At 62.6% G+C, this 23,971-nt stretch overlaps 2 protein-coding genes across 4 annotated transcripts in view; both read right to left on the bottom strand.

Annotated features, from left to right (window-relative positions):
• Positions 1-1,831: 1,831 nt before the first annotated feature.
• Positions 1,832-14,572, bottom strand: AQP1 (aquaporin 1 (Colton blood group)). Its single transcript, XM_017344416.3, has 5 exons — positions 14,454-14,572; positions 12,962-13,425; positions 4,701-4,865; positions 4,311-4,391; positions 1,832-3,768 (listed from the first exon to the last, which is right to left on the bottom strand). The coding sequence occupies exons 2-5, from the start codon at positions 13,343-13,345 to the stop codon at positions 3,589-3,591; spliced, it is 810 nt and encodes a 269-aa protein (XP_017199905.1). The 5' UTR covers positions 13,346-13,425; positions 14,454-14,572; the 3' UTR covers positions 1,832-3,588.
• A 4,774-nt stretch (positions 14,573-19,346) lies between these two features.
• Positions 19,347-23,971, bottom strand: part of MINDY4 (MINDY lysine 48 deubiquitinase 4) — a 129,032-nt gene continuing 124,407 nt past the window's right edge. The window contains exons 19-20 of one of the 3 annotated variants that reach the window (XR_011382979.1): positions 20,185-21,153; positions 19,347-20,011 (exon numbers count right to left, since the gene is read on the bottom strand). Coding sequence is in view for 1 of the 3 variants with exons in the window: in XM_051852883.2 (XP_051708843.2) it covers positions 21,066-21,153 (88 nt within the window). In the remaining 2 variants the exon portion in view is untranslated. Of the gene's footprint in view, positions 21,154-23,971 lie in introns of all 3 variants that reach the window. The other 2 variants (XR_011382980.1, XM_051852883.2) reach the window with 2 other exon arrangements.

Here is a 23,971-nt window from a genome sequence, read left to right as displayed (position 1 = left end):
GTCTGCTCTCCTCTCCTCCTCTCCTCCCACACGCTCAGGCAGAGGAGGCCTGGCCGGCCCGGAGCTCAGCTCAGTGGGGTCTTGACAGCTGGAGCCAGCACCACAGAGTGGGTAGAGCCTGACTTGGAAACCAAGTAGGACAGGTTCAGCCTCGCAATTCTGCCACCTGTGCACTGTGTGGCCCTGGGCTGGTCACCTCCACTTGAGGCATCTGCACCTTGGAAGGGTGTTGGAAAGATGAGAGGGCACAAAGATAAAATCACAGGACAGGCCTCGCTCAGCATTGGCGCTCAAGGAAGACCAGGCCCCTACCGCTTCGTCAGGCCCTGCTTCCCGGCTCTAGGACTCTAGAAGTCACAACCTCTCTGTGGGAGCGTCTTTCGGAACTGTCTCTGGGAAACTGAACTGAAAAATAAGTGTGCTTTTGGTGCAAAATTTTGAAATCCATACAAATGGTTATTTTTAATGCAGATTTATTTATTTACTTGAAAGGCAGAGAGAGAGAGAGAGAGAGAGAGAGAGACTGAGAGGGAGATATCTTTTGTCTGCTATTCACTCCCCAAATGGCTGCAAACGCCGGGGCTGAGCCAAGCTGAAGCCAGGAGCCTAGAACTCCTTCAGGTCTCCCATATGAGTGGCAGGGGCCCAAGCACTTGGACCATCTTCTGCTGCTTTCCCAGGTGCATCAGCAGGGAGCCGGGTTGGAAGTGGAGCAGCTGAGCCCCTGATGCTTCTACAGGATGCCATTGTCCCAGGAGGCAGCTTAACCCACTGCATCACAGCACGACCCTGCACTGTTTTTTATAACATGCATTCTCCATGAACTTTTGGCAGGCCCCCTGTACAAGAAAGACTCTGCCATGGAATGGGGCCGGTGGTCAGAGCCAGGCCAGGGACTGGGACGGTTTCATGCCTAGTAGGATGGGATAAGAGATTAACCACACTCTGTTACCCTCTGCACACATCCCAGGTGGGCCTCCCCTAGCCTGGCTGTCACTCACCCATCCTCAACCTGGTGGGCACAGGAATGGTTTGCATGGGCAGTGATAGCTCTGTGCCCCAGCGCAGGTGACCCAGCACCCACCCCCCATCAGCCACACCTTCCCCAGAGGGAGGCAGGAATCAAGTGTCTCTCAGGAAGAGTGCTGGGGCATCGGGATCTTCCCACCCACTGTGCCCCTGTGGCCTGGAGAGACCCTGGGAGGTGACGGCCCCCTGAGCTTCTGTGGACGGCAGGAGCTTGCCCCGGCCTGTGCCCTGTTCTCAGCTCTCAGTTTACCACCAGAGTTGGCCCAATGAGGGGGAAGCAGCCCAAAGTGTGTGCACTGGGGCAGTGTCAGGAACCTAGGTATGACCCTGAACCTGACACTCATCTCACCGACTCAGAGGACTGAGTGTGTGTCCCCTGAGCCTCAGCCCCCTGGGGCACAGGGGCAGGTGGGGTCACACATGTGAGCTGAGGGCAGAGGGAGAGCACTATACGGGGCAGAGGGGATTAGTGGGGCTGCTGGACCTCAGCCCCGCCTTCCCCAGTCCTCCCACACTCCACAGTCAGAGATGGCTCCCACCACCCTGAGCAAACGGCCAGAACCCCTGCACCACTCAGCTGCCCCCAGACCTCCAGAGTGGTCCACTGAGCCCCGAACACTGCCTGCAGGGGTGGCGGTGGGGTGGGCGGGGCAGGACTCTGCACCCCTGCGGTGGGGTTCTGTGCTGAGGGTCCTGAGAGCAGGCGAGCAGGCAGGACCTCCCCAACCCTCCCTTGCAGACCCAGAACACCCCTGTAGGGACACAGCACCCCGGGGAGAAGAACCACAGGAGGCCAGCGGACTTTACGTGTCATTTCCTTTATTGACTTAACATACGTGAAATTCCAAATCCAGAGGCAGGTATGCAGAGCAGACAGATGCAGGGTCCTCGGCGCAGCAGCCAGAACCAGCAGGGAGTGGGCCTGCCCCTCTCCCCTCCCACGCGCCCCACCCCCACCCCCAGGCCCTGGTCAGTGCCCAGGCAGAAACTGGGAAGCTGCAAATGACAGGGGTCAGCCTCAAGCTCCAGGGAGTAGCCAGAGACATGGCCTTCATTGCTAGGCCTGGCCAAATCATCTAGCTGTGGGGGTCTTGGGCCTCAGTTTCCTCATCTGTTAAATGGCTGGAAGTTCCTGCTAGGGAATGGAGACATGCATGTGCACATGCCACATGCCAGTGACTGCTAAGGCCTCCTGGCTGTCCACCTGCGTCATTGTGTCTCTGGGTTTTCATTGCCACCCTGGCTATGGACACGCCAGGGAGCTGTTCTGGCCCTGGTGGAATTCAATGGACTCGAGCAGATAGCTGAGCGGAAGGACCAGCTCCCCAACTCCCACTGCTGACCTCTGCCCTCCAGGTCAGTGAGGAGGAAAGGATTTGTGGCCTGGGGTCCCAGAGTCAGGAAGCTACCCCGATGCCCCCCACCACACTCATGAACAAAGCAAGGGGGCTCCTCCCACTCAGGGCCAGTGGGGTGGGGGTCTGGCAGTGGCTGTGCCCCCAGGGGCTGCGCAAGGGGGCTCCTCCCACTCAGGGCCAGCGGGGCGGGGGTCTGGCAGTGGCTGTGCCCCCAGGGGCTGCTCAGGATAGGGGTCTGGCTGTCCCCGGCCTCCAGGCTTCAGGGAACCCAAGGTTCTTTAACGACACACTCACATCAGGGGCCTGTGTCCACACTGGCAAGGGAAGTGGAGAACTGAGATATGATGGCCACAGTGCAGCGGGCCATGGACATGACGTGGACATGGTGAAGGAACACAAGTGCCTGTCCTCTGCCCTCTAAATGACCTTCAGTCTGCAACAGCCAACCGCGACTTGGGAAGCCACTCCCTGGGGAGCAGCAGATCCAGAAACCTGTGCGGTGGGTGGACCTCTGCTCTGAAACCCATCTGCTTGTGCACAGGGGTCTACACTACACCTCCTGGAACCCATGACGTGTCTACACTTGCAGAATCCTAGAGAGGAACTCAGACCCACATGGCTCGCCCTGTCCCTGCTACTGTACAGATGGGGCCAGCTCCAAGTTCATGCAGCAAAAGCACAGTGGGAGGGTCCTGTGACCAAGGCAAATGGCAGGGGCAGGGCTTGTCTGCACACCCCCCGCCACTGCACCTGCTGGGATCTCCTTCCCAGCACTCCTGGGGGCAAGGTGCATGTTAGGAAAGGGGGGCCACTCCCAAAGGCACATAGCTTTGACAATAGAACCCCAGGCACCTGTGGCAGGTGAGCAGGTGAGCAACTCCGGATGAGGGGGACTGCCTGGCACCCCTCCAGGCCAGAAAAGGCTACACTCTGAGGGCCTCTCTTTCACCTCCTCCATGACATCAGGGGAGTGGGGCAACTGGTAAACCTTGGTCACCAAGAAGCTCCGAGGCCAAGAAACAGAGACAGAGAAAGAAAGTTATATGGACACCCCTAAATGAGGCCTGACCCCGACGGCAGGTCCACTCAGGGGAGTGCCTTTGGCCAGCTTGTCAGAGTGTCTGTAATACGGATTTCAGCCCACCCGCCCTCCACCCCCCCAAACCCGCACCCCCCAGGTCGGTGCCTGGGCCTGGCCCCTCTATTTGGGTTTCATCTCCACCCTGGAGTTGATGTCATCGCCGTCCAGGTCATACTCCTCCACCTGGCCGCTGGTCCACACCTTCATGCGATCCGTGAGGTCGCTGCTGCGCGGCGCCAGGATAAAGTCGTAGATGAGCACGGCCAGGGCGCCCCCGATGAATGGCCCCACCCAGAAGATCTAGGAGCAGAGTGGGCAGGCTCAGAGGGCGTCCAGCTCTTCCCAGCCTCCCCCACTGTGAGGGCCCAGCAGGTAAGATGCTGGCCTGGACCCTGCACAGCAGCCATCGTCACAGCGAAAGCCCATCGGGCGCTCCCTGTGAGCTGAGCTCGGCCTGCAGGTGTGCCAGTGAGTGCCTGCCTTCTCCGCCCCGCAGCCCTGCTTGGGGAGGGACCACTGTGAACCCACTTCACAGCTGGGGAAGCCACCGCACCAGGAGGCAAGCACCTGCCCCAGGCCACGCTGTATCAGGCAGGGCAGGACTCAGACCCGCTCTCAGCCATGCTGCTGGAGTGACTTGTGGGCCGGACAGGGCAGGGTGGGTCTAAGCTGGGAGGGAGAAGCCAGTCCTAGAACTGCCCACTGTGTGACCCCTCGTGGCCCCGCTGTCTCCCAGACCTCTGTGTAGGGAAAGCAGGATGTGAGGTGGGCTCAGGCTTGCCGCAGATGCTAGTGCCTCCCACCCACCCCCGCCCCAGGCGGCCCCCACAGGGGTCACTTACCCAGTGGTTGTTGAAGTTGTGGGTGAGCACCGCCGAGCCGAAGGACCGAGCAGGGTTAATGCCACAGCCAGTGTAGTCGATCTGGGGGTTGGGGAGACGGACAAGGGGAGAGGAAGAGGAAGAAGAGGGAAGGCGGGACCCGGCAAAGAAGGGAGAGGAATGAAGAGACAGGGCAGGGGCAGAGACAGGTGCAGGGGAAGCGACAGGAGAGCGAGGTGGGGGAGAGCGCGAGTCAGACACAGAAGCACCGAGGGACACCGGCCCAGAAAGCTGGTCGGGAGGTCCCCTAGTCCCCTGAGGCTGACCTGCTCCATCCATAACCCCACCCACAGCCCCGGGCAAGGCTTTCCCTGACTGCCACCCCAACCAGGGAAAGTCCCCCCAGCTCACCGCCAACAGGTGTCCCAGGGCCACAGAAAAGCCGATGGCAAGGGGAGCTGAGCCGCCCAGGTCGCGGCGCCTGCGGTCGGTGGTGGCCAGCACACACAGCACCAGCTGCAGGGTGCCGATGATCTCGATGCCCAGGCCCTGGCCTGAGTTCACGCCAGGGGCCAGCTGTGGGGACGGGAGCAGAGAGGCCCAGTGAGCACGGCAGGCAGGGACTGGGTCCCAGGTCCCCCTGCCTCCCAGGATCAGGCACCAAGAACCAGACTCAGCGCCTCCAGAGAGAGACGAGCGCTGTGCCCTTTGCTGTGCCCAGAGAGGCCCCGTCCAGACACACACAGCAGGCGGCCACAATCGGCCTCATCCTCTCCCACACTACGGCTTGGTCCCGGGGCCAGCCTAGACCTCCCCAGCTCTGCCTGCAGATCTGAGTGGCCTGGGGCACAGCAGCCCTGCAGGCTGGGGTACCTGAAACCATCGGCAAGGGGCGAGCCCCAGGTGTGGGAGGAGAGAGTCGGGGGCACTGGTGGAAGAAGAGGAGGAGTGAACAGGACGGCCCAGCTTGGGGGGGGGGGCATGGCCTCCTACCCCCAAAGTCCAGAACATGCCACCCACCCCCTGCTGCATGCCCGAATCCCAAAGCTAGGGAAAGCCCGCTCCACTTAGCCCCGCGGCTCCCTCTGTCTCGGTCTCCTCTGTGCCAGGGCCCCCTGCTGCCTCCGCCCTCCGTCTCCGCTGCCCCTCCCGGTCTCCCGTGGCCCAGTGTCTTGCTCCTGTTTTCTTTTGGCGTTCCTGACTCTTCTTCTCTCTGCACGCTCCCTCCCCGCTGGCCTGGCCTGGTCCTCACTCTCTCTGGCCACGCAGGCCCCCGCCACCGCCGTCTGGCTGCCACTTGCTCCTGGGCCACTTTTAGAAACATGACTCATGGAAAAAGAAGGGAATGGGAGCTACCATGAAGTCACCGGAGCCCCGTCTCCCACAGCCGCACCAGGCAGACCCCTCCCCAGGAAGCCCTGCCCCCCGACGCCCCGTGCACCCATCTCCAGGGGTGCTGGACCACTTGGTAGAGGCCCAGCACAGAGATGCACCGATGTGGCCACCGAGCCGCCTTCCCCCCGGCAGGACAGCTGCGTCCCAACAAGCCGTAGTCCTGAGGCCATGGGGCGTCTTCACGGTCATGGGACATTTTGCAGATTCCTAGGTGGGGGGCACCCCCCACCCCTCCAGAGGTTTTCCCAGCCCCACCCTGAGGCCATCTTAATAAGAACAATTCTCTTCCCGCCTTTGTCTGCTGCACTCGGCTACAGGGAGTGAGTCACATCCCCTCCCCTGTCTGCGGCCCAGCTCCAGAGCTTTGGGCCCTCTGGCCAGCCAGCCCTCTGGCAATGCCCAGTTCTCTGCTGGCGCGCCAAGGTTGGGCGCTGTTAGCATGGCCTGGTCCTCTCTGGGCCTCAGTCTTCCCATCTGCAAAATGGATTTAATTGTCCCTGCCCATTGTCCAGAGCAGCCAGGAGGTTCAAAGGCAGCGGGAGCTGTCCGAGGAGTAAGGGAAGGGGTCCAAGGCAGGAGGAGCCAGGGCAGCGCTGCTGGCTGTTGTCCTGGCTCTTTCTCATGGCATCTGCAGGATTCAGGGGTGGGCAGAAGTGGGGGAGGGGCCCAGCCTGCGCAGAGGTGTGAAGATGGTGAATGGAGGCAGGGCTGGCCGGGCCCAAAGTTGAGGGTAGCCCAGCCTCCACACACCTATGAGGCCACGCCCCTCAGAGGCTCCTTCTCCAGCGCTCTGCTCCGCTCTCCAGGATCAGCTAATTGCTTGCTGGCCGGCGTCCTGTGACAGCTCCTCCTGGCTGATTAATGGAGCTGATGCCCTAAGCGGCGCTCCTGCCTCAGACTCTCCCCACCCAACCCACGGCCCGGGCCAGCTCAGCTCAGCTCCTCCGCTGGTTCTTAACCAGCTCTGAGAGCCCCAACCCTTTCCGAAGGCACCCCTGTTCCTGCAGGGGAGCAGAGCAGGGAGTCGTGGTTCAGGGCCCAGTGCTCTGGGCCCTCGGGGAGGAGAGAAGCCAGCCACCTGCCCTGGGGACCCCAAAGTGCGCCTCCTGCCAGCTGAGAGCCACGGGGGCTACAACCTTCCTCTCCCATTGCGTCACCATCTACTGCCTTCCTCCAACCTCCTAATACCTGACATCACTTAGATCTGGATGAAATTCATCAGGATTGGAGGAGGCCTGGAAGAGCTGTTGAAATTTGATGTCCATGAAAGAGCAGGCAAAAAATCAGAACTTAGCACTCCTGTGCACAAATCACTGGGTGTGAAACAAGTGCTGGTAGAGAGCCCATCCCGATTGCAGTCACTTGGTACTTGGGGAATAACACAATGTTGCTCGCTCCCATGTAGTTGGACCCAGCTGAGGTCTTAGGGGAAAAAGTAACCAACAGTTTTGTGAACGCACGTATAAGCTATAGAAAAATCCATAGATCTTGGAAGCATGAGGAAGATACAGCTCCCGCTTTGGACACTGAATCCATCTCAGGCCCCTGCTCAAGGCGGCTGCAGACCCTCCCAGCTCTTGCACCTTCCTGCATCCCCCACTAACTTTGACTTCTGCCCACCCTGCCCCACCCACAGGGACCTCCTGCCTCTCTGTGGGTGCCTCACCTGCTCGCTCCAGGCTAGGAACTCTCTGTCCAAACCTCCATGGAGAGAGGCCAGCTGAGTGGAGGCGGGCGTGGTGGAGGATGCTAACTGTCTAGAGCTCATTCCCTCCAGGGGCAGGCCAGCTCCGGGCAGGCTCCCTGCACGCTGGGCCCATTTGTTTACCTGCTAGCTGGAGGTGATGGCCAAGCGATAGGCTCTGGGGCCCACCCAGGAGGCCTATGCCAGGGTTGGAGGTGATGGCAGATGGGCTGGCCGAAGCTCAAGGAGTGGACAGCCAAGCCAGGACCTTGCCCTGGGGTCAGCGCTGCCCTACACTCACAGGCCAATATGTTGGCTGCCCTTAAGCCCAGCGAAGGGACCAGGCTGTGCCCCACTTGGACGGGGGAGCTGGCAGAGCTGGCTGCCTGCATGTCCCAGGCTCCAGGACTGACCTCTCTGGGAAGTGGGCTCTGGCCCTCCCTGCTATCCATGGGCAGGCCAAGCAGGGGAGTTTCCAAGGCCCAGGAAGGACCCCCATCTCGGCCTGGACACCCTCACACCCACCATTACGGAGCAGCTGACTCCAGAATCAGGCCTGGCCAAGTCTCTGAGCATCTGCTTTCGAAGAACAGGGCACAGGGGGCATGGGGGCCTGCTATACCTGCCCAGTGCCTGTGGGACTCGACACTGGGCAGTGGGGAAGCTTAGGGGCCGTGTGCACGTGGCATGGCGGCACCCACAGCTTTGTGTGTCTCTGCCTCTCTGCCTCTCACAGTGGCTGCAGCATCTGCGGATGACCATCTGCGTTCTGGAGTGACCCTCTCTCTTTTTTCATGAGAACTCAAGAGGTTGATTGCATAATTTAATGAAAAACCTGTCCAAGTACTACAAAAATCCTCAACCTGTATGCACCAAATGCTAAGACCCCCAAACTGACAGAATCACTTGGAGAACTGGATCCACCCACTATCAGGCAGATTTCAGTCAAGGGGCCCGTGTTGTGGTGCAGTAGGTTAGGTGGCCACCTGAGATGCCGGCATCCCATGTGGGCATGCCAGTGCCAGTCTGGCTACTCTGTTTCTGATCCAGTTCCCTGCAAATGCACCTAGGAAGACAACAGAAGATGGCCCTGGTACTCTGGCCTCTGCCACCATATTTGAGACCTGGACAGAATTCTTGGCTCCTGGCTTCAGCCTGGCCCAGCCCTGCTGTTGTGGTCATCTGGGGAACGAACCAGCACTGAAGATCTCTCTCTCTCTCTCTCTCTCTCTCTCTCGATTTCTCTCTCTCTCACTCTGTCTTTTAAATAAATGACATAAATATTTCTTTAAAAAGATTTCAGCCACATAATTCACAAATTTGATTTCAGGAAAATGTGAAAAATGCCACACTCCTAAATTAGAGAATTTGCACCCATTTTAAACCCGCATGGGCCATTTAGAGAAACCCACCAGGCGCTGGCCCTGCTATGGCTGAGGACAGTGGCCACACAGGACACAGGGCACCATCTCTTACCCAGGAGGGCTCTGCAGGTCGGGGTCTCTGCCTGCCCCGAGCCCCTGGGGGGCCCGGCTGTGCCACGCCCACACAGGTGCCACCCCTGGCTGCAGCACGGTGGGGCAGAGGGAAGGGCCCCCTGGATGAGAACGCAGTGGCCCCCAAAGGCCCTTTATTCACTCCCAGAAGGTCTTCCTGCTGAGAAACAATGCACAAAGCAGGGGCTCCCTCCCTCCCTCTCCGCCTCCCTCTGCCTGTTCCTTGCTGCAGGGCAGGGGAAGGAAGGGGCTCAGCCCCTCCTCTTCCATCCGCAGACAGAGGCCCTGACGGAGTGCGCACCAGCACCGTGAGAGCCCCAGACGTGACGTTCTGCTCCCACCTGCTGGTCTGAGCACTCTGGTCCCAGCTGGTCTGGAGACCCCAGACTCACTGGCACTTCCACACAGCGGTGGGGGGGGCCCTGCGGGGCCCACGGAGGCTCTGCCAGCAGGAACCCAGCGCTCCCTTTCCCACCAGGACAGGGCTCCACACCAGGCCTGCCGGAGGGAACAGAGGGAACCTGCGCTGGCATGGAGGGGTCCCTGCCGGGCGGGGCGCAAAAAGGGAAAGGCAGCAGTGGGGGGCCTGCAGGGCCCTGCACCCTCAGGTCGTGGCTCCTCCCAGTCAGGGCCAAGGTGCAGCCGGGGGCGGATGGGGCTGCCCCAGGGCTCCAACAGGGGAAACAGCGGCTGGATTTTCCGGGCGAGGGAAGGTTCTGCCGCTAAGCTCCAGCCTCCGTGTTCTCCCCCTCAGCTGGCGCTGGCTGAAAGCAGTAATTATAGGTCCCGGCGGTGGCACCACCACCCAGCCCCTGGCCCCCTCCTTGGGCAGGGTCAGCGGAAACTCTGGCTTCCCTCTCCCCAGCCCACCCCTGAGCTCTGGAGGAGGCGCCAGGGGCCCTCACCGCCCCCCCCCCCCGGGAGACAAAGAGGGGCCTCTCGCCTGGTGATGGGGAAGCAAGGGCCCAGAGGGCGGGGGAGGAGGCAGCGTGGGGCCAAGGTCGGCTCTGCTGCGGCAGGTGGAAGCATTGCTGAAGTACTCAGGCCCTGGACAGCAGGGCTGAGAGAAGCCCCCCCCCCCCAAGAGGGGGTTTCACACTATGCCCCTGGGCAGGGGGCTGAGACCACGGGCTGGAGGCTGCACGCTGAGCCCACACGGAGCTCCCACCATGGCCCCTGGTCCGGCCATACCCAGTGACTCGGGCCAGCCCCCCCCCCCCCCCCCCCCGCCCGCCGCTGTCACAGGTTCTTTGCCAGGAGAGTGCTTCCTCCTCTGGTAACTTCTCAGCCAGGTTCACATGGCACCTCCTCCCTGAAGCCCTCCCGACTTTCCTACCTCTAAAGTTCAGAAGTTCCCAGGCCAGCCAGGACACCTCTTATCATACCTGCAGCTGTGCGCTGGGCTTATCTTGCAGAGGGCCTGTGGGCTGCCCAGAGCTGGGAGCTGGGCTGGCTCCGCCCTGCACTCAGCAGCCAGCAGTCTGTCTTTTTCCTAGGGAGTGGGTAAGTGCAGGCCACAGAGGGGAAGCATGCAAACAGTGGCTAACTCCCAGGACTGCCGAGGCCCCTGCTTCCCAGAGCCCATCACACCCTTCTCTGTCCCTCGGCCACCCTGTCCAGGGCAGCTATGTGGAGTCCCACACAGGGTGCCAGTGGCTGAGCTAAAGCAGGCCCCCGCCAGAGTGCCCACCCCAGCCTCAGAGCCTCTCCCCTTGGCCACAGTTGGGGCTAGAACCGCGGGGACCCCCCAGGCAGGACGGAGGCCGTGGTCTCCCTAGGGCGTGTGCCGAGCGCTGACTCAGTCAGGAGAGAGTTGTCCCTACCAAGTGTCGGGGGAGGGGGGGACACCCCTTGACTCACCCAACCACTTCCTGCCACTTCTTTCCCTATTTTCCTGGGAAATCTCCATGCCAACGACTCACCCCACCCAGATTTGGGCCAGGGTGGGGCCCTGAGCCAGAGGGGCTGCGGGAGCCTCCCCTAGGACTGGAGGAAAGATTGTGTCACCTGCGTGTGGCATAGGCTACTCTCTTCCCCTCCCCCGACCCTCCAAACAGAGGCATCTGGTCCGCCCAGGGCCCTGCAGATCCCAGGGCCGGGGGCTGACAGTGCCCTTTCTGGGGCAGCTGCTCTGTTTCTGGGCCCACGCTCATGCCCCAGACCCCCCACCTCTGACCATCTCCACTGGCGCCTGAGCCCCCACCAGAATGCTTGGCCCCTGTGGAGACGACAAGCTCCAGCCAACAACGTGAGCGGGTGGCGTGGGCACAGCCAGGAGATGGCACCAGACCGGGTGCCCCATGAGCGCCACAGAAGTTAGCAGCAGACAGCGCTGGACGCCGTGTGCCTGCCCCAGCCCAGTGTGACTGAAAAGCAGAGGCCCGAGAAGGGGCTGGGACACCTAAGCAGGGTGGGGCCAGAGCAGATGGCACAGAGGGAGCACCGTCCTCCCGCCTTTGCCTGAGTGCCACACTGGGGAGTGGCATTTTCCTGCTCTGCCAGGTACATAGGCCTACCCCACCCCCCGCCTGCCCCCTGAGATGAAAGGCACAGGAGGGAGCCAGAGGGCCTGGGGGTCTCCACCCCTCTTCTAGGGTGACCCTTCCCCACCCCCCTCCTGCCCAGCCAAGCCCTGGTACGAACTTGACTCTCCCTAGCAAAACCCCCTGAGGCCACCTAGCTCTGCCCCCACCGGAGAGACGGAGGCTGGGAGGGACATGGCCCGCTGAGCTCTGTCCCTGACACCCACTGCAGCCAGCCACGTCTTCCCTCGGCTAAAGTCTAAACTCCAGCCACAGGGCTAATCTTCAATCCTGGGCTCAGCAGAGGTTGGCTCCGAGGAGGGCTGAGCGAGCGAGGTGTCACTGTGACAGAAGAAGTGCTAATCCCCTGGTGGCAGGGCCCGGCCAGCTGCCTTCAGCACCAGCCCCTTCCCAGGACTTGAACTTGAGCTGCAGAGTGTGCAGACTCTAATCCCAATCCACCCCCCACCCCACCCCCGCCACCCCTGAGGAGCCTCTGCCAGCCACCTTTCTGTCCCGAGCTGCCTGTCCTGCCAGCCTGGTTTCTCTGGATCCTGTGCCTCCTCTCTGCACCCCAAACCTGCCTGCCTGTCCCTCCAGCCCTCTGAGACACCCTCCAGCCCCTACGCAGCCACTGGGGCCAAATGGCCCCCTGCCGTGGCCCGGGCACTTGGCCGAGGAACTGCAAAAGCCTAGGTCTATGACCACAGGCAGCTGCCACCAACAGCCACTCAGACATGCTTAGTAAGCCATCAGGGAGCAATCCTTTGGGCAGCTTCCACTCAGCTGCCAACATGTGGCTGCCATTACCCACCCTGGCCCAGGAGCTCTGGGCACAGGTGGGCACAGCGCTTCCACAGGCTCAGAGACCGCACCGGCCAGCAGGTGCACACACACATGGTCACACACACATAAACACGCCCCGGATGGTGGCGCCAGCCCCTGCCCCTGCCCCCACCCCATGCTGCCGTCTGGGGCAGCCGCCTTCCAGCAGCCCGGGACAGCGTTTCCATTCCCTTATCTTTGTCCAGGTCCCTGAGCAGAGCTGCAGAGGGGCCTGCCTCCCAGGACAGGGGGCAGTTGATCTGGGGACCTGTGTGAACACAGGGGGCCACCTGGAGGCTCCCCTGGGGATTCCTGCTCCCCCACTCGCAGGACTGGTCACAGATACGCCACCCTCTGGCTCAGCGTGGCTGAGGGCAGCGGGCAGAGCTTGCCCAGGGGCAGGGCTCCAGAGAATGGAGCCGGTTGCACAGGCAGGGCAAACGAGGGCCAGGAAGCTACAGCCCCGGGGGTACAACTGCTGGCCCAAACAGCCAGCGGCTCCCAGAGCTTATGCCCGCAGCAGATGCCCTGCAGGGGACATTGGCACAGCCACCAGTCTCTGGAGCTCAGCTTCCCACAGCGCCTGGCAGCAAGCGGGCACAGCTGAGCTCCAGCCCCAGCTCTCTCCATGACCTTCAGCAACCTCTGGTCCTCTCGGATCCTCAGCGTCTCCATCTGCACAATGGGCAGAGGATGGGGCTGAGTTCCTCTCTGCTGGACTCCCCACACGCCTGGGTCCCCGCGACTCACGTCGTTGCGGCCGAGCGAGTTCATGGGCAGGGACGAGGTGACGCCCGAGAGGATGGCGGTGGCGACGATGGCCCCCACGCACTGGGCGATGATGTACAGGACGGCTCGCAGGATGCTGATCTGGCAGCTGAGCAGCAGGCCCAGCGTGACGGCCGGGTTGAGGTGGGCGCCGCTGATGTGGCCCACGCTCTGGGCCAGCGTGGCAATGCTCAGGCCGAAGGCCAGCGACACCTTCACGTTGTCCTGCACGGCCGTCTGGTTGCTGCCCACCGGGTACTGGAAGCCCAGGGCAGAACCGATGCTGATGAAGACGAAGAGGGTCATGGCCAGGAACTCGGCCACCACCGCCCTCCAGAAGATCTTCTTCTTGAACTCGCTGGCCATGCTGGCTGGGGGCTCGACAGGAGGCGGCTCGCTGCCTGGGGCTCCACTGCCTGCAAGCTCAGCCACAGCCTGGCCGGGGCCTATTTATAGGGCGGGGGGGGGTGTGGGGGTGTGGACGGGGGGCGGGGAGCACAAAGGGAGGAAAGGCCTCTCCTTGCCGCTGGCCCGCCCCGCACCGCACAGGCCTCCTCTGGGGCGAGATGCCGCCACGGCTCTGCTGTCCGCCTGCCAACTTTTTTCCTTCCTCCTCTCCCCCTCCCTCCCTCCCTCCCTCCCTCCCTGGCTCCCTCCACCCTCCTCCCTGCCCAGTCCGAGGAGGCAGGCAGGAGGCAGCCGCTGCTCTAATAGGCTTTGGGAAATTCCTCCAAGCTGGCCCCACTCAGGGGGCTGGAGAGAGCCAGGTGGCACAGTCCTCCCTGGAGACGGCACCATGACCTGGCTTTGCCTGGCATCCCCAATCCCACCCAAGAGCCGTGTCAGGTCTGGAGCCGGCAGCTCCGGGGCCCCAGCACTGCGCGTCACTTCAGGGATGCCCCAGAGCCGCCAGGCCTCCGTGGACAGAGAGGGAGCTTGTCTGGGTGCCGCCCTCCGTGCCGGGTCAAGGGCAGGCACGAGATGGCAGGAAGCCCCACCCCAGGGCCCCTCCAAGTCCCGGGGAGCAATGTGTATTGATGCTGTGGGGGCAGTGGGGCTGTCGGGGCCAGTTTGAGACATGGCCACATGTTAGTGGAGAGACAGAAGGAGCAGAAGCTCAACCCAGAGCCCAAGGTCCCTGAGAGGAGAGAAAAGGGCGGACGGGGGGGGGGGGGGCAGGCAGACCGCGAGGGCAGAGAGGCAGGGGAGAAGCAGGGCTGCAGGCGCAGGGCAGAGGAAGAGAGAGCGCCCCAGCCCGAGACGGGGAGATAGGCTGGCAGGAAACACACCGCCAAGGTGGGCGCCAGCTGGCTCTGCAGCCACAAAGCAGAAAGGTGGGAGTTACAGAGGAGCCGGGAGCCAGGGAGCCGACAGCTGCCGGGGAGAGAAGACCCACGGCCCAGGGGCAGCCAGCAGAGCAGGAATCAGGACTCAGCCGAGAGCAGGCAGGAAGCCCCTGGTGCAGCCCCCTTGCCTGTGCCGGTGCAGGAAGGCGATCCGGGCAGGGCCCCAGCTGGGCGCTCAGCAAGGGCCTGGGATGCTCCGGGCAGCTCGGCTTCCACCTGCCCTCCCCGCTGCCCTTCTGCCCCAGCAGTGCTGACTCCTCCCCAGCCAGGGAGGGGAGGGACGCCTCTGAAATCTGCGTGTGCTGGGGGCAGGCGGCCAGCTGGGGTGGGGTCAGGAGCTGCACCAGCCACGTGCACCCCACTGCCTGTAAGCACAGAGTAGCCCGGGGGCAGCTTGTCACCCTGGTGGCCAGCGGCCCTGTCTGTTCAGGAGCCTGGGTGAACTGAGGTAATTGGTGCCTTTTAACCAGCCCAGAGAGGGAGCCAACTGCACATCCTCCACTCGGCACAGCCTCGGCCCCCGCGGGGAGTTCTGTGGTCAGTTCCAGGGTCCTCCAGCCAGAGGTCTGCTCACAGGGCTGGGGTTCCTCACACGGCTCCTATCTCTCAGGCCCCAGGCTCCTGGCGTGTCTCCCCTGGGCCACATCCACTGCGGGACCCCCACACCATCGTCGCCTGTCCCCACCCTCCCCCTATTCATGCAGGGCTGAGCTTTGTCACTGCTCAGTGCCAGGATCCAGCCAAGAGGCAGTGAGGGAGCTCAGGGTTGGGGCAGGACTGGCCCCGGGCCCCATGGAGCTACTACTGAATGCCCCTTGGCAGAATCAGGGCCACAAGCTTGGTGGAACCATGACTGCAGGCCAGGCCAGAGGCTGCATGACACGCATGATGGTGACAGCCACTTGGACCTACGAATTTACCCACCAAGGGCTGGCTTAGCCCCCTGGCAGATGCCAAACCCTGTCCTGGGTGCTGGGGACAGCAAACGCCCAGACAGACCAGCGTCCTGTCCTCACTGGGCTCCGTGTGGCTGCAGGGGCCAGCTGGGACTGTGGAGTGTGTGAGTGTGAAGGTGTCCTCAGCAGGTGCCCTGGCTCTGCAGCAGGAGCTGGGGAGTCACAGGGAACAGCGTGGGGCCCCCACCCCGGTCTCTGGTCCTCAGGGCGAGGCCGTACCTTCCCGGCTGGGCATCTGCTGCCATGCAGCTGCTGCGGCTCCCGTCCTGTGGAAGAAGGCACCACCCTCACCAGGAGGCGTCATCAGAACGCAGGGGGCCGGAGAGGCAAATGCAGGCCCCGTGCTCTCCTGTGGTACAAAGTGGTTTCTGTGGCTACCACCTGGCCATTGGATGGGCCAGGGGAGGGTTTGTGGCTGGAGGCTCAGAGACACCCTAGACCCCTCTGCTGCCGCCTCTTCCCTGGTACTCGACAAATCCAGGCTAAGTTCAAGTAGGGCGAAAGGACCAGCATCCCACTGGTGCCCTTCATCCAACTGTGGCCTTCGCCCCTCAGCCCCGGAAGGCTCCGGAGCAACAGAAGTGACTGGCTCAGGAAAGGCAGAGCCAGAATGAGAGCCCATCACCACCCAATCCCAGGCAGAGGCTCTGGGTCTCCGCCTGCCTGCCAGGAAGGGTCCCTACGGGCTTAATTACTGGACAGAAGCCCTCGTGTTGGCCCAGGACCAAGTATAAGAGCCGGACGCAGCAGGATGGGTGAGGGGTGGGAGTGAGGGCCAGGAGTGAGGGGGTAGCTCCAGCTTCTCTGCGTATCGAGGGGTGGGGGTGGGGTGGGGAGGGGAGCACTGGGCTAAGGGTGGGTGGGCACCCTGAGAAGTCGGGAGAGCAGCCAGAGCCACCCTGTGGCCCCAGCCCATCCTGAAGCTCTTCCCACAGTGCACCTGCTATCCCTTCACCCTCTGCTGGCTCCATGTCCCTCCCAGGGACGATGGCATGGGCCCAGCCCTTGGAGCCCAGACGCCTGATGCAGACTGAATCAGAACCCTGGGCAGGGCTTGAGGCTGCTCTGGCCCTGCTGGCAGCAACGGGCTCGGCAAGTGCTTTTCCAGATGTGCCTCCTTCCCACATGTCTGGTGAGACCCGGGAGACCTGCTCTCTGGTCAGAGCCCGCTGTTCCCAGGACGGGCTGGGGCCCATCTCCCCAGGGAGCCCGGGGAGAGCCTGGGGCTTCATCTGGAGGGGAGCGAGCAGAGGCTAGGAGGTGGGCGCAGGGTCTGGACCTTGGGCTGTGTGGGGAGAAGCCGCCCACGGGTGTGGCCACGGCTCTCACTAACCAGAAGCTTCTATGGAGGGCAGGCAGAGGGACTGGGGAGAGGGGAATGGACCCTCCCTCTGGGTCCAGCATGGGTGCCTGCCCCCCGGCAGGGTGACAAGAAACGATGACCTCATCCCTCTAGGTGGGAGGGGGCTTAGATATCAGACTGGGAACCATGGCACCAGCATCCGCTCACCAATGGCTTGGGTGAATTCTCAACTTTCCTGAACTGGGGCAGAGGGCGGGAAGACAGCACAGTGCCCGGGGGCTTGGATATGGGTGGTGGGCATCAGAGGTCAGCCAGCAGACCAGTGTTGGTGGGGCACCCGCTTCTGCCCCATGCCCGACTCTCATGGCTCCCCTCAGGGGGCCGCGGCCAGACTTGGTGCTGGTCTGGAGTCTTCCTTCCCGGGAGGCAAGGCCAGCCGCCTGGGCAGAAGGGGAAGCCCAGGCCCAGAGCAGAGATGCTGAAAGGAGCCAGGCCCTGTGCAGGGTTTCAGAGTTAAGCCCTCAGCCAGGTCCTCATGCCCTCCCCATGCTGCTCCAGGCAGGGGCCCAGGTTCCGGTACACGGAGCTGCCCGTGACTGCCGTTGGCAGCCTGGGCTGTCCCAGCTGCTGCGTGGGGTGAAGCTGGGCAGAGCTGAGCACAGGGCTGGGCCCCTGGCCTGTCCCTCTCCTGCTGCCCAGAGGCAGCGCCCACCTCTCAAAGCCTGGGAGTGCCTCCCTGTGCCCCAGGTTCCTCCTCACAGAGGTGACACACAATCCCTCTCAAATCAAAAGCAGATTCAGGGGCCGCCAGGCACTCACCAGGGCTGGGCACTGCGGTCATTTCCGAGGCTGCGGCCTCCCGGCCATCCTCACCCTGGCCCCAGCCCCGCGTGCCTGAGCCAGGGCCAGGCCGACCAGCCTCTCCCCAGCTCAGAGAAGGCCTCCATGGAGGTGCACAGTCATGGTCATCTTTTCCCAGCCTGGCCCTGCCAGTGGGGAGCCCCTGCTCAGAGCACTGTTGGTAGCATTTGGGCTGAGCCGCCTGGCCACGCCCAAGGAGAGGGCAGAGCAGGCCAGGGCTCTGAGAGGAGCAGCCGCTGCCCTCGGGCCCTGGAAGGAAGTGTCAGTGTGGAAGTGGTTCTGGAAGACTCCCCACGCCGGATGCAGCCTCTGCCCTGGGCCCCGGCCATCCCTGCAGCTTCCTTTTCTGCTCCCTCTTGCTCTGGGCTCCCTGAGGAATCTGCATTTGCCTCATTGGAGTTTAAAGCTTGGAGATTAGGAGACAAAGTCAAGGGCATTGGATCAGAGGCCTTCATTTTGTGCATGGGGAAACTGAGGCTCAAGGGGAGAGGCTTCCAGCGGGTCTGGGTGGAGCCAGTACTTCGGTCTGCGTCTCTTGTCTGCTCCAGGCTTGGTCTGCCGGCCACACCCAGCCTCCTCCTCTTCCTTCGCTGCTTGACGAGAGGCCACCTCCTCCTGGGACTGCAGCAAAGAACCACGAATCGGAAACCTGGCAGCCACAGGTGTCCAAGGGGTACGCCTCGCTCTCTGCAGCCACCCATGCCAACAGGTCCCTGTGTTAGGGCAGAGCCACGTCCACCCCCCACTCAACTGTTGCCCTGGAGACTTGCCGCACCTGTCCCACAGCTGGTGGCCATCTGCACTCCTTTGCAGGTTTCGCAGGCTCCCCTGCCCTCTTCCCTGGTCGGTAGTCTTCGTGGGGCATCTGTAGGTGCTCAGAGCCAGCCCATCAGGCTGGGACTCCGGGCCCCTGCAACGTCTCCCCCACCTGCCCAGCCCCGCTCCCAGAGGCCCCCAGTCCTTCCCTGGCTGTCCACTGAATGCTGCCGCCACCTCAGGACCAAGGCCTCCTCCAGGTCTCACAGTGGCACAGGCTGGGCGCCTCCAGGGGCAGAGGCCTCGCCGGCGTTTCCCGAGTCCCAGCAGCTGGAGCAGACGCCGCGCCCAGGGCTCCCTGTCCGTCTGGATGTCAGTGGGCACCAGAGCTCTACAGAAACTCCCGTCACGGTGCTCGGGCTCCTCTCACCATGGTTGATACTTCGTCTTCCTGCCAGGCAGTCGTAAAATCTACTCTTTAAAATCTTTATGGAGGAAGGGGCCCATGAAGGAAAAAAAAAAAAAAAAAACCATGGACCTGCAAAAGTCGCCGTGCGACTCTGTCACCACCGGCAGCCAGGAGGGCACAGGTCAGAGATGCTCTCATCCCAGCTGCGCTCCGACTGACTCCTCTAACAAGCTCCTGGCCGTGGCTCCAGTCCCTAACGACCTCTCCTACAGGCTGGGTCCTCGGTTGCTCCTGCCTGCCCTGCCAAAGCACAGCACCTGCCTAGAGGTGCCACAGTGCAGGCCGACTTGTCTCCTCTTCCCATGGCCGAACCTGCGCTGCACACACACACACACACACACACAGGACACAGGCTTGTACCTGCGTGGACACACACCTGTGCACACACATGCATACATGCACAATGCTCATCCATGAGTGTTCCCATCATGTGTGTGTCCCTGTCTCTCTGCTGCTCTAAACACTGCCTCCAGTCTGAGTGGGGCGGACACTGGGCCTGCCCCAGCTCTCTGCTCATAGCCAGCTCAGGACAGTTTCCACAGCTGGAAGGAGCAGCCCCCAAGCCCCCAGGAGGGTGTGCTGGGCCCCACAGAGCAGGGATGGGGCAGGCTCACCTATGTGGTCACCATCGTCCCCTCGATGTCCGGATGGCATGGGCAGAGCCAGTGGGGATGCATGCTGGGGGTGGGAGGGAGAGTGGACAGGGCTGGCCTTGTCCCATCCCCTGAGACACTTCCTTCTGAGGTCCCTCCGGGGAGTCTAGTCGGTGAGGCCAGCATCCCTGGAGCCCACGGGGCCAGCAGGCTCCCCTCGCACAGGCGGTTCAGGGTCTTGCCTATTGAGAAATTGCAACCTGGCCCCTGTCCTGGCCCCGCTCCCCAGGTGAGGCAGCCTGGCTCCTGGCGACACCTGGGATCTTTGAAGAGCCATGGCTGTCTGAGCTCAGGCAGCCCCGGTGCCTCCTGTGATCCTGCTCCAGGCCAGGCCCAGGCCCAAGAAAGCTGAGAACCTCCCATGGGGGCAGCAGCTGGGACGGGTCCCAAGCCCTCGGTGTCCCAGAGCTGAAGGCCTGTGTGTGGCCATTTTTGGAGCCAACCAGAGAGAGGGACCCACCCGGGGCTGTGTCACACGCATGACCTCATCCCTCCTATGCCCACCCTGAGGAAAGGAGGGGAGGAGGGCACCCAGGTCCTGGGTCTGTAGGCTGTTGGGAGGCCCAGACTCAGGGGCAGGAGGCGAGCAGAGAAAGGCCCAGGCAAGGGAGGGGCTGATGGGTGAGGCCAGGAGAAATCAGAGACACCTTCCTGCAGGAGGCAGGTTCCAGTCCCAGGATCTCGGGATCTGAAAGGATCACAACGGCTGCTTAGAATCATTGCTGTCAGGGCCGGGGTGGCGCACCACCAGCAAAACCAGCATCCAGTATCTGAGCGCCGGTTTGAGTCCGAGCTGCTCCGCTTCCCATCCAGCTCCCTGCTAATGCGCCTGGGAAAGCAGGGGGCCGCCCGGGACCAGACCTGGTGAAGCTCCTGGCTTCAGCCTGACCCAGCACAGGCTGCCGCAGCAACTGGGGGGTGAACCAGTGGACAGAAGATTCTGTAACTCTGCCTTGCAAATAAATAAATAAATCACTTGGCGGCGGGGGGAGAGGGGGTGGACACCGGCTCTCAGAAACCCAAGTGCCCTGGATGTATTCTTGCCAGACAGCGCCGGCCCCACCCGGGTACTGTCCCGTGGGGACCCCACTCAGGCATCCACCCCGTCGTCTGACGGGAACAGAGTGGCTCCTGGGTGTCACTGGCCAGGAACGCCACCACCTTCCCCAGCGCAGCCTCGCTCAAGCGCACGCCCCAGCTCCTGGGAGCAGAGGTAGGGACACCTGTCCTAGCCCCGGGGACACCACCCTCCCAGGCTGTCCATTCCCGGGTCCCTCAGACACTCCTGGTTCCAGGGTCATCCTGGTGGCCGCGACCACACCACGACCACTGCTGCCATCACAGAGAGCCCAACATGGAGACCTTGGTCCCTGAGGGAGCAGCCGACCTGCCCCCGGAAGGCCCCGGTCCTGGGCACAGGTCCCTCAGCCCTGTAGGACCACACAAAGGGGGCGCCCTGCCCAGCCCTCTCTCGGTAGCCCGACTCTGCCAGAGAGGAGAGCTGGGGGTAGGCAAAACCAGAGCCAGGCCCAGGGTCGGGAGTCAGGGTGGGACGGGGCGGGGGCGTGGCAGCTCTCACTTCCTGTCCTCTTCATAGGGGATCCCTCCGACTTCTCTGTGGCCACGCCTTCCCTGGGGATCCTTTCAGTTGGTGCAGGGCGGGCTGAGACTGGACGCCCGATCTCTCAGGTGATGTCCACGTGCTGGCCCCAGGACTGGACTTGCAGCAGGCAGAGGCTGAGTCACAAGAAAAACTCCTCTCCAGGGTGGGACAAAGCTGCTCTGGTACCAGAGGGAGAGCCACTGAGCACTCCATCCCTTGTGAGTTTCCTGGGAGGCACGGCAAGAAAGGAAACAAGTGTCTGTGGTGACAGAGGCAGCTGGCTGACTCCAGCAGAAAGTCTGGGCCTTGATTCTGGCTGCCCAGGGAGCTGACCATGCAGATCTGGCTCTCAGGGTTTCTGAAGAGCTGGTTGCTTTAAGAGCATGGCAGGGCTTTTTATGGGAAAGGCTCAGACCGAGCCCCTCCGCAGGATGGATTCCTGATGCAGTCATGGCTCAGGTACCGCCGGGCCGCTGGTGCCCAGGCCTTGCCAGCACTGGGGCTCACGCCCGTGATGACCATCCTCCTACCACTTACTGGGTTAGACACTAGCGGGCTTGGGCACCCCTGCCCACGGAGAGACAGGGCACTGCAATCACGCCACCGTGCGGCCCTGGGGACTGGGGTCAGGGTAGCTGGGACCCAGGCCTGAGCCACAGGAAGGGGTGAGGTGGGTCTGTGGGCAGCGGAAGAGCCCCACCCCTTCCTGGCAATCAGGAAAGGCTTCCAGGAGGAGGGAACATGAACGCAGATTTGTTTATGGAAAGGAAGGGATGTGGTCCCGGGAGAGGAAGGTCCCAGCTAAAGGGGGGGGGTGGGCTTCCACTGTGCCCGCAGTGGCCCTGAGCCCCACGCTAGGCTGGTGAGCGTGGGACGGCATGCTGCGCTTCTGCTTCCCAGATGGCCCCCAGAAGGGTCCCATGTGAGACCAACCTCTGCCTGGCCTGCACCCGATTCTCTGCTTCCCCCTGCTGGGCTGGTGTAGCTGGGGAGGCCTGGGCCCCATGCATGGGGCACACCCTGGGGTGCCCTTAGCGAGCCCTGCAGCCACCCAGGCCAGTCTTTGCAGGAGGTGGAGGGAGGAGCCGAGGAAGCTGGGGAAATCAGGCCCCTGGAAGCGACTGTGGGTGCAGCCATGGCAGCCTTGGGAGTCGCTGCCTCCGCTCAGCCTCCTTCTCCTGCAAACAGGTGCACTGCTCCTCCTTGAGGCCCTGGGAGTGGCGGGGGGGGGGGGGGAGGGCAAGCACCGTGGGTCCCACAGGTCCCACTCACGTCTGCCTGGGGCCACACCCCTCTCTTTCCCGTCTCCTTTGTGATGGAAGCAATGTGCAAGGCCTGACAACCTTCCAGAAGCGGAAATGGAAAATCCTTGCACAAATAAACCCAAGGTGTGCCTGCCCTGGCCAGGAAGACGGCAGAGCGCTTGGCAACTCGGGTGATGGCTCTGGAGCCGTGGGAGGCGCGGGGGCTGCGGGCTGAGCCGGCTTCCCCTCCCCACCCCCGCCCCAGGGAGCGGACCAGGCAGGGGCGCCGACGCATCACCCTGGCCCGGTCTGGCCAGGCTGCTCACCCTCAGGGAGCAAAGCTGAATTGAAGGAAAGGCTGGGCTCCCACACAATCGCTCACGGGGTAGAGACCAGGACACTCGCAGATATTTCCCGAGGTCCCTGAGTCTCGGGAAATAAAGGACGATAGGAGAGGAGGGGCCACAGGAAGCCCTACCCTCTTCACTGCCTCCCAGACTCCCAGCAGGTCCTCCCGGAGGCAGGCGAGCAAGGAGGGAAACGCAGCCTCCGCCGCCTCCCGCGCAGCGCTCTGACACGTTCCTCACCTGTCCCCAGGAAGGCTCGAGCACCAGGCTTGTGAAGAGCTCCACAGGGCGTCTGCCACGGTCGCCTGCCTGGGGAGTCCCTGCTGCCACTGCGTCCCGTCACCTCCGCTACACAGAGGGGACTCCTGAGCCCATGGTGGGGAGGGAGGGCCTTAGGGGCCAACCAGCTGGCCCAGGGGCAGCGCTGGGCAGGGAGGGACACTGGCCCCAGGGGTCAGTGCACTAGTGCACTGATGAGATGCACCGGCCTCACCGCGTTACCTCAGCTGGTGCACTGACCCTAGGGCCAATGTCCCTCCCCACGCAGCGCTGCTCCTCTCTCATCCAGCTCACAGAGGGTCCAGCCCTATAGGGGACTTGCTGGCAACAGGCCCTGTCTTGAGCACTTCTCACTTCTAAAAAAATAGGGATGTATTTATTTATTTATTCGTTAGAAAGGCAGACTGACAGCAAGACAGAGAGAGAGACAGAGGAAAAGAGAGATTCATCGGCTGGTTCACCACTGGAACGGCCACAAGCAGAGCCAGGAGCCAGGAGCTCCATCCTGGTCTCCCACATGGCGGGCAGGGGACTGGATACTTGGGCCCTCTTCCACTGCCCTCCCAGGCACATTATCAGCAAGCTGGATCAGCAGCCGAGCAGCCAGCACTCAAACTGGCACTCGAATACGGGATACTGGCGTTGCAATCGGCTGCTTAACCTACTTAACCGCAGTGCCAGCTCTTCCACTTTACACTCAGTCCTCACACCAGTCTTATCATTCCCATTTCACAGACAAAGAAATTGAGGTCAGAGAGCCTATTTGCTTTGTCAATTAACACAGAGTTAAGATGCAAGCCTGGGCAGTCACACACCAGGCACAAACATCCTGCCCAGGGCCCCTTCTCATGGCACACACACTGTGGCAGGTTCAGCAAGGATCCCCAAGGCCCAGAGTGACGGCAACAGTCAGGGCTCCTGGAGAGCACTCAGGGAGGGGGCCCTTTCTGCCTGAGAGAGATCCCTGGTCCTCAGAGGGAACACTTTCCACGATGCCCACCGAAACCCCAAGTGGCCAGAGCTGTGCTCCTGGATGCTGGGAACAGAGAGGGGACACTGAGTCTCTGCACAGGCAGAGGCCCTGCCCAAGGCCTTCAAGGCACTGAGAACCAATCTGCCGGCCTGGCTCCCTTCCACTGTGGACACAGAGGTGGCCAGGCCCAGGGGAGCCAGGC

Source organism: Oryctolagus cuniculus, chromosome 16, assembly GCF_964237555.1.
Source record: "Oryctolagus cuniculus chromosome 16, mOryCun1.1, whole genome shotgun sequence".
NCBI classification, from domain to species: Eukaryota; Metazoa; Chordata; class Mammalia; order Lagomorpha; family Leporidae; genus Oryctolagus; species Oryctolagus cuniculus.
Note: the sequence above shows the minus strand (reverse complement) of the source record. Positions and strands in the feature narration are given on the sequence as shown.

Coding starts and splice junctions, on each gene's coding strand:
- AQP1 (XM_017344416.3), bottom strand. CDS start 13,345: ATGGCCAGCGAGTTCAAGAAGAAGATCTTCTGGAGGGCGGTGGTGGCC. Junction 4,866..12,961: donor ACTCGCTCGGCCGCAACGAC/GTGAGTCGCGGG, acceptor CCGTCCCCACAG/CTGGCCCCTGGCGTGAACTC. Junction 3,769..4,310: donor ACAACTTCAACAACCACTGG/GTAAGTGACCCC, acceptor CTCTGCTCCTAG/ATCTTCTGGGTGGGGCCATT.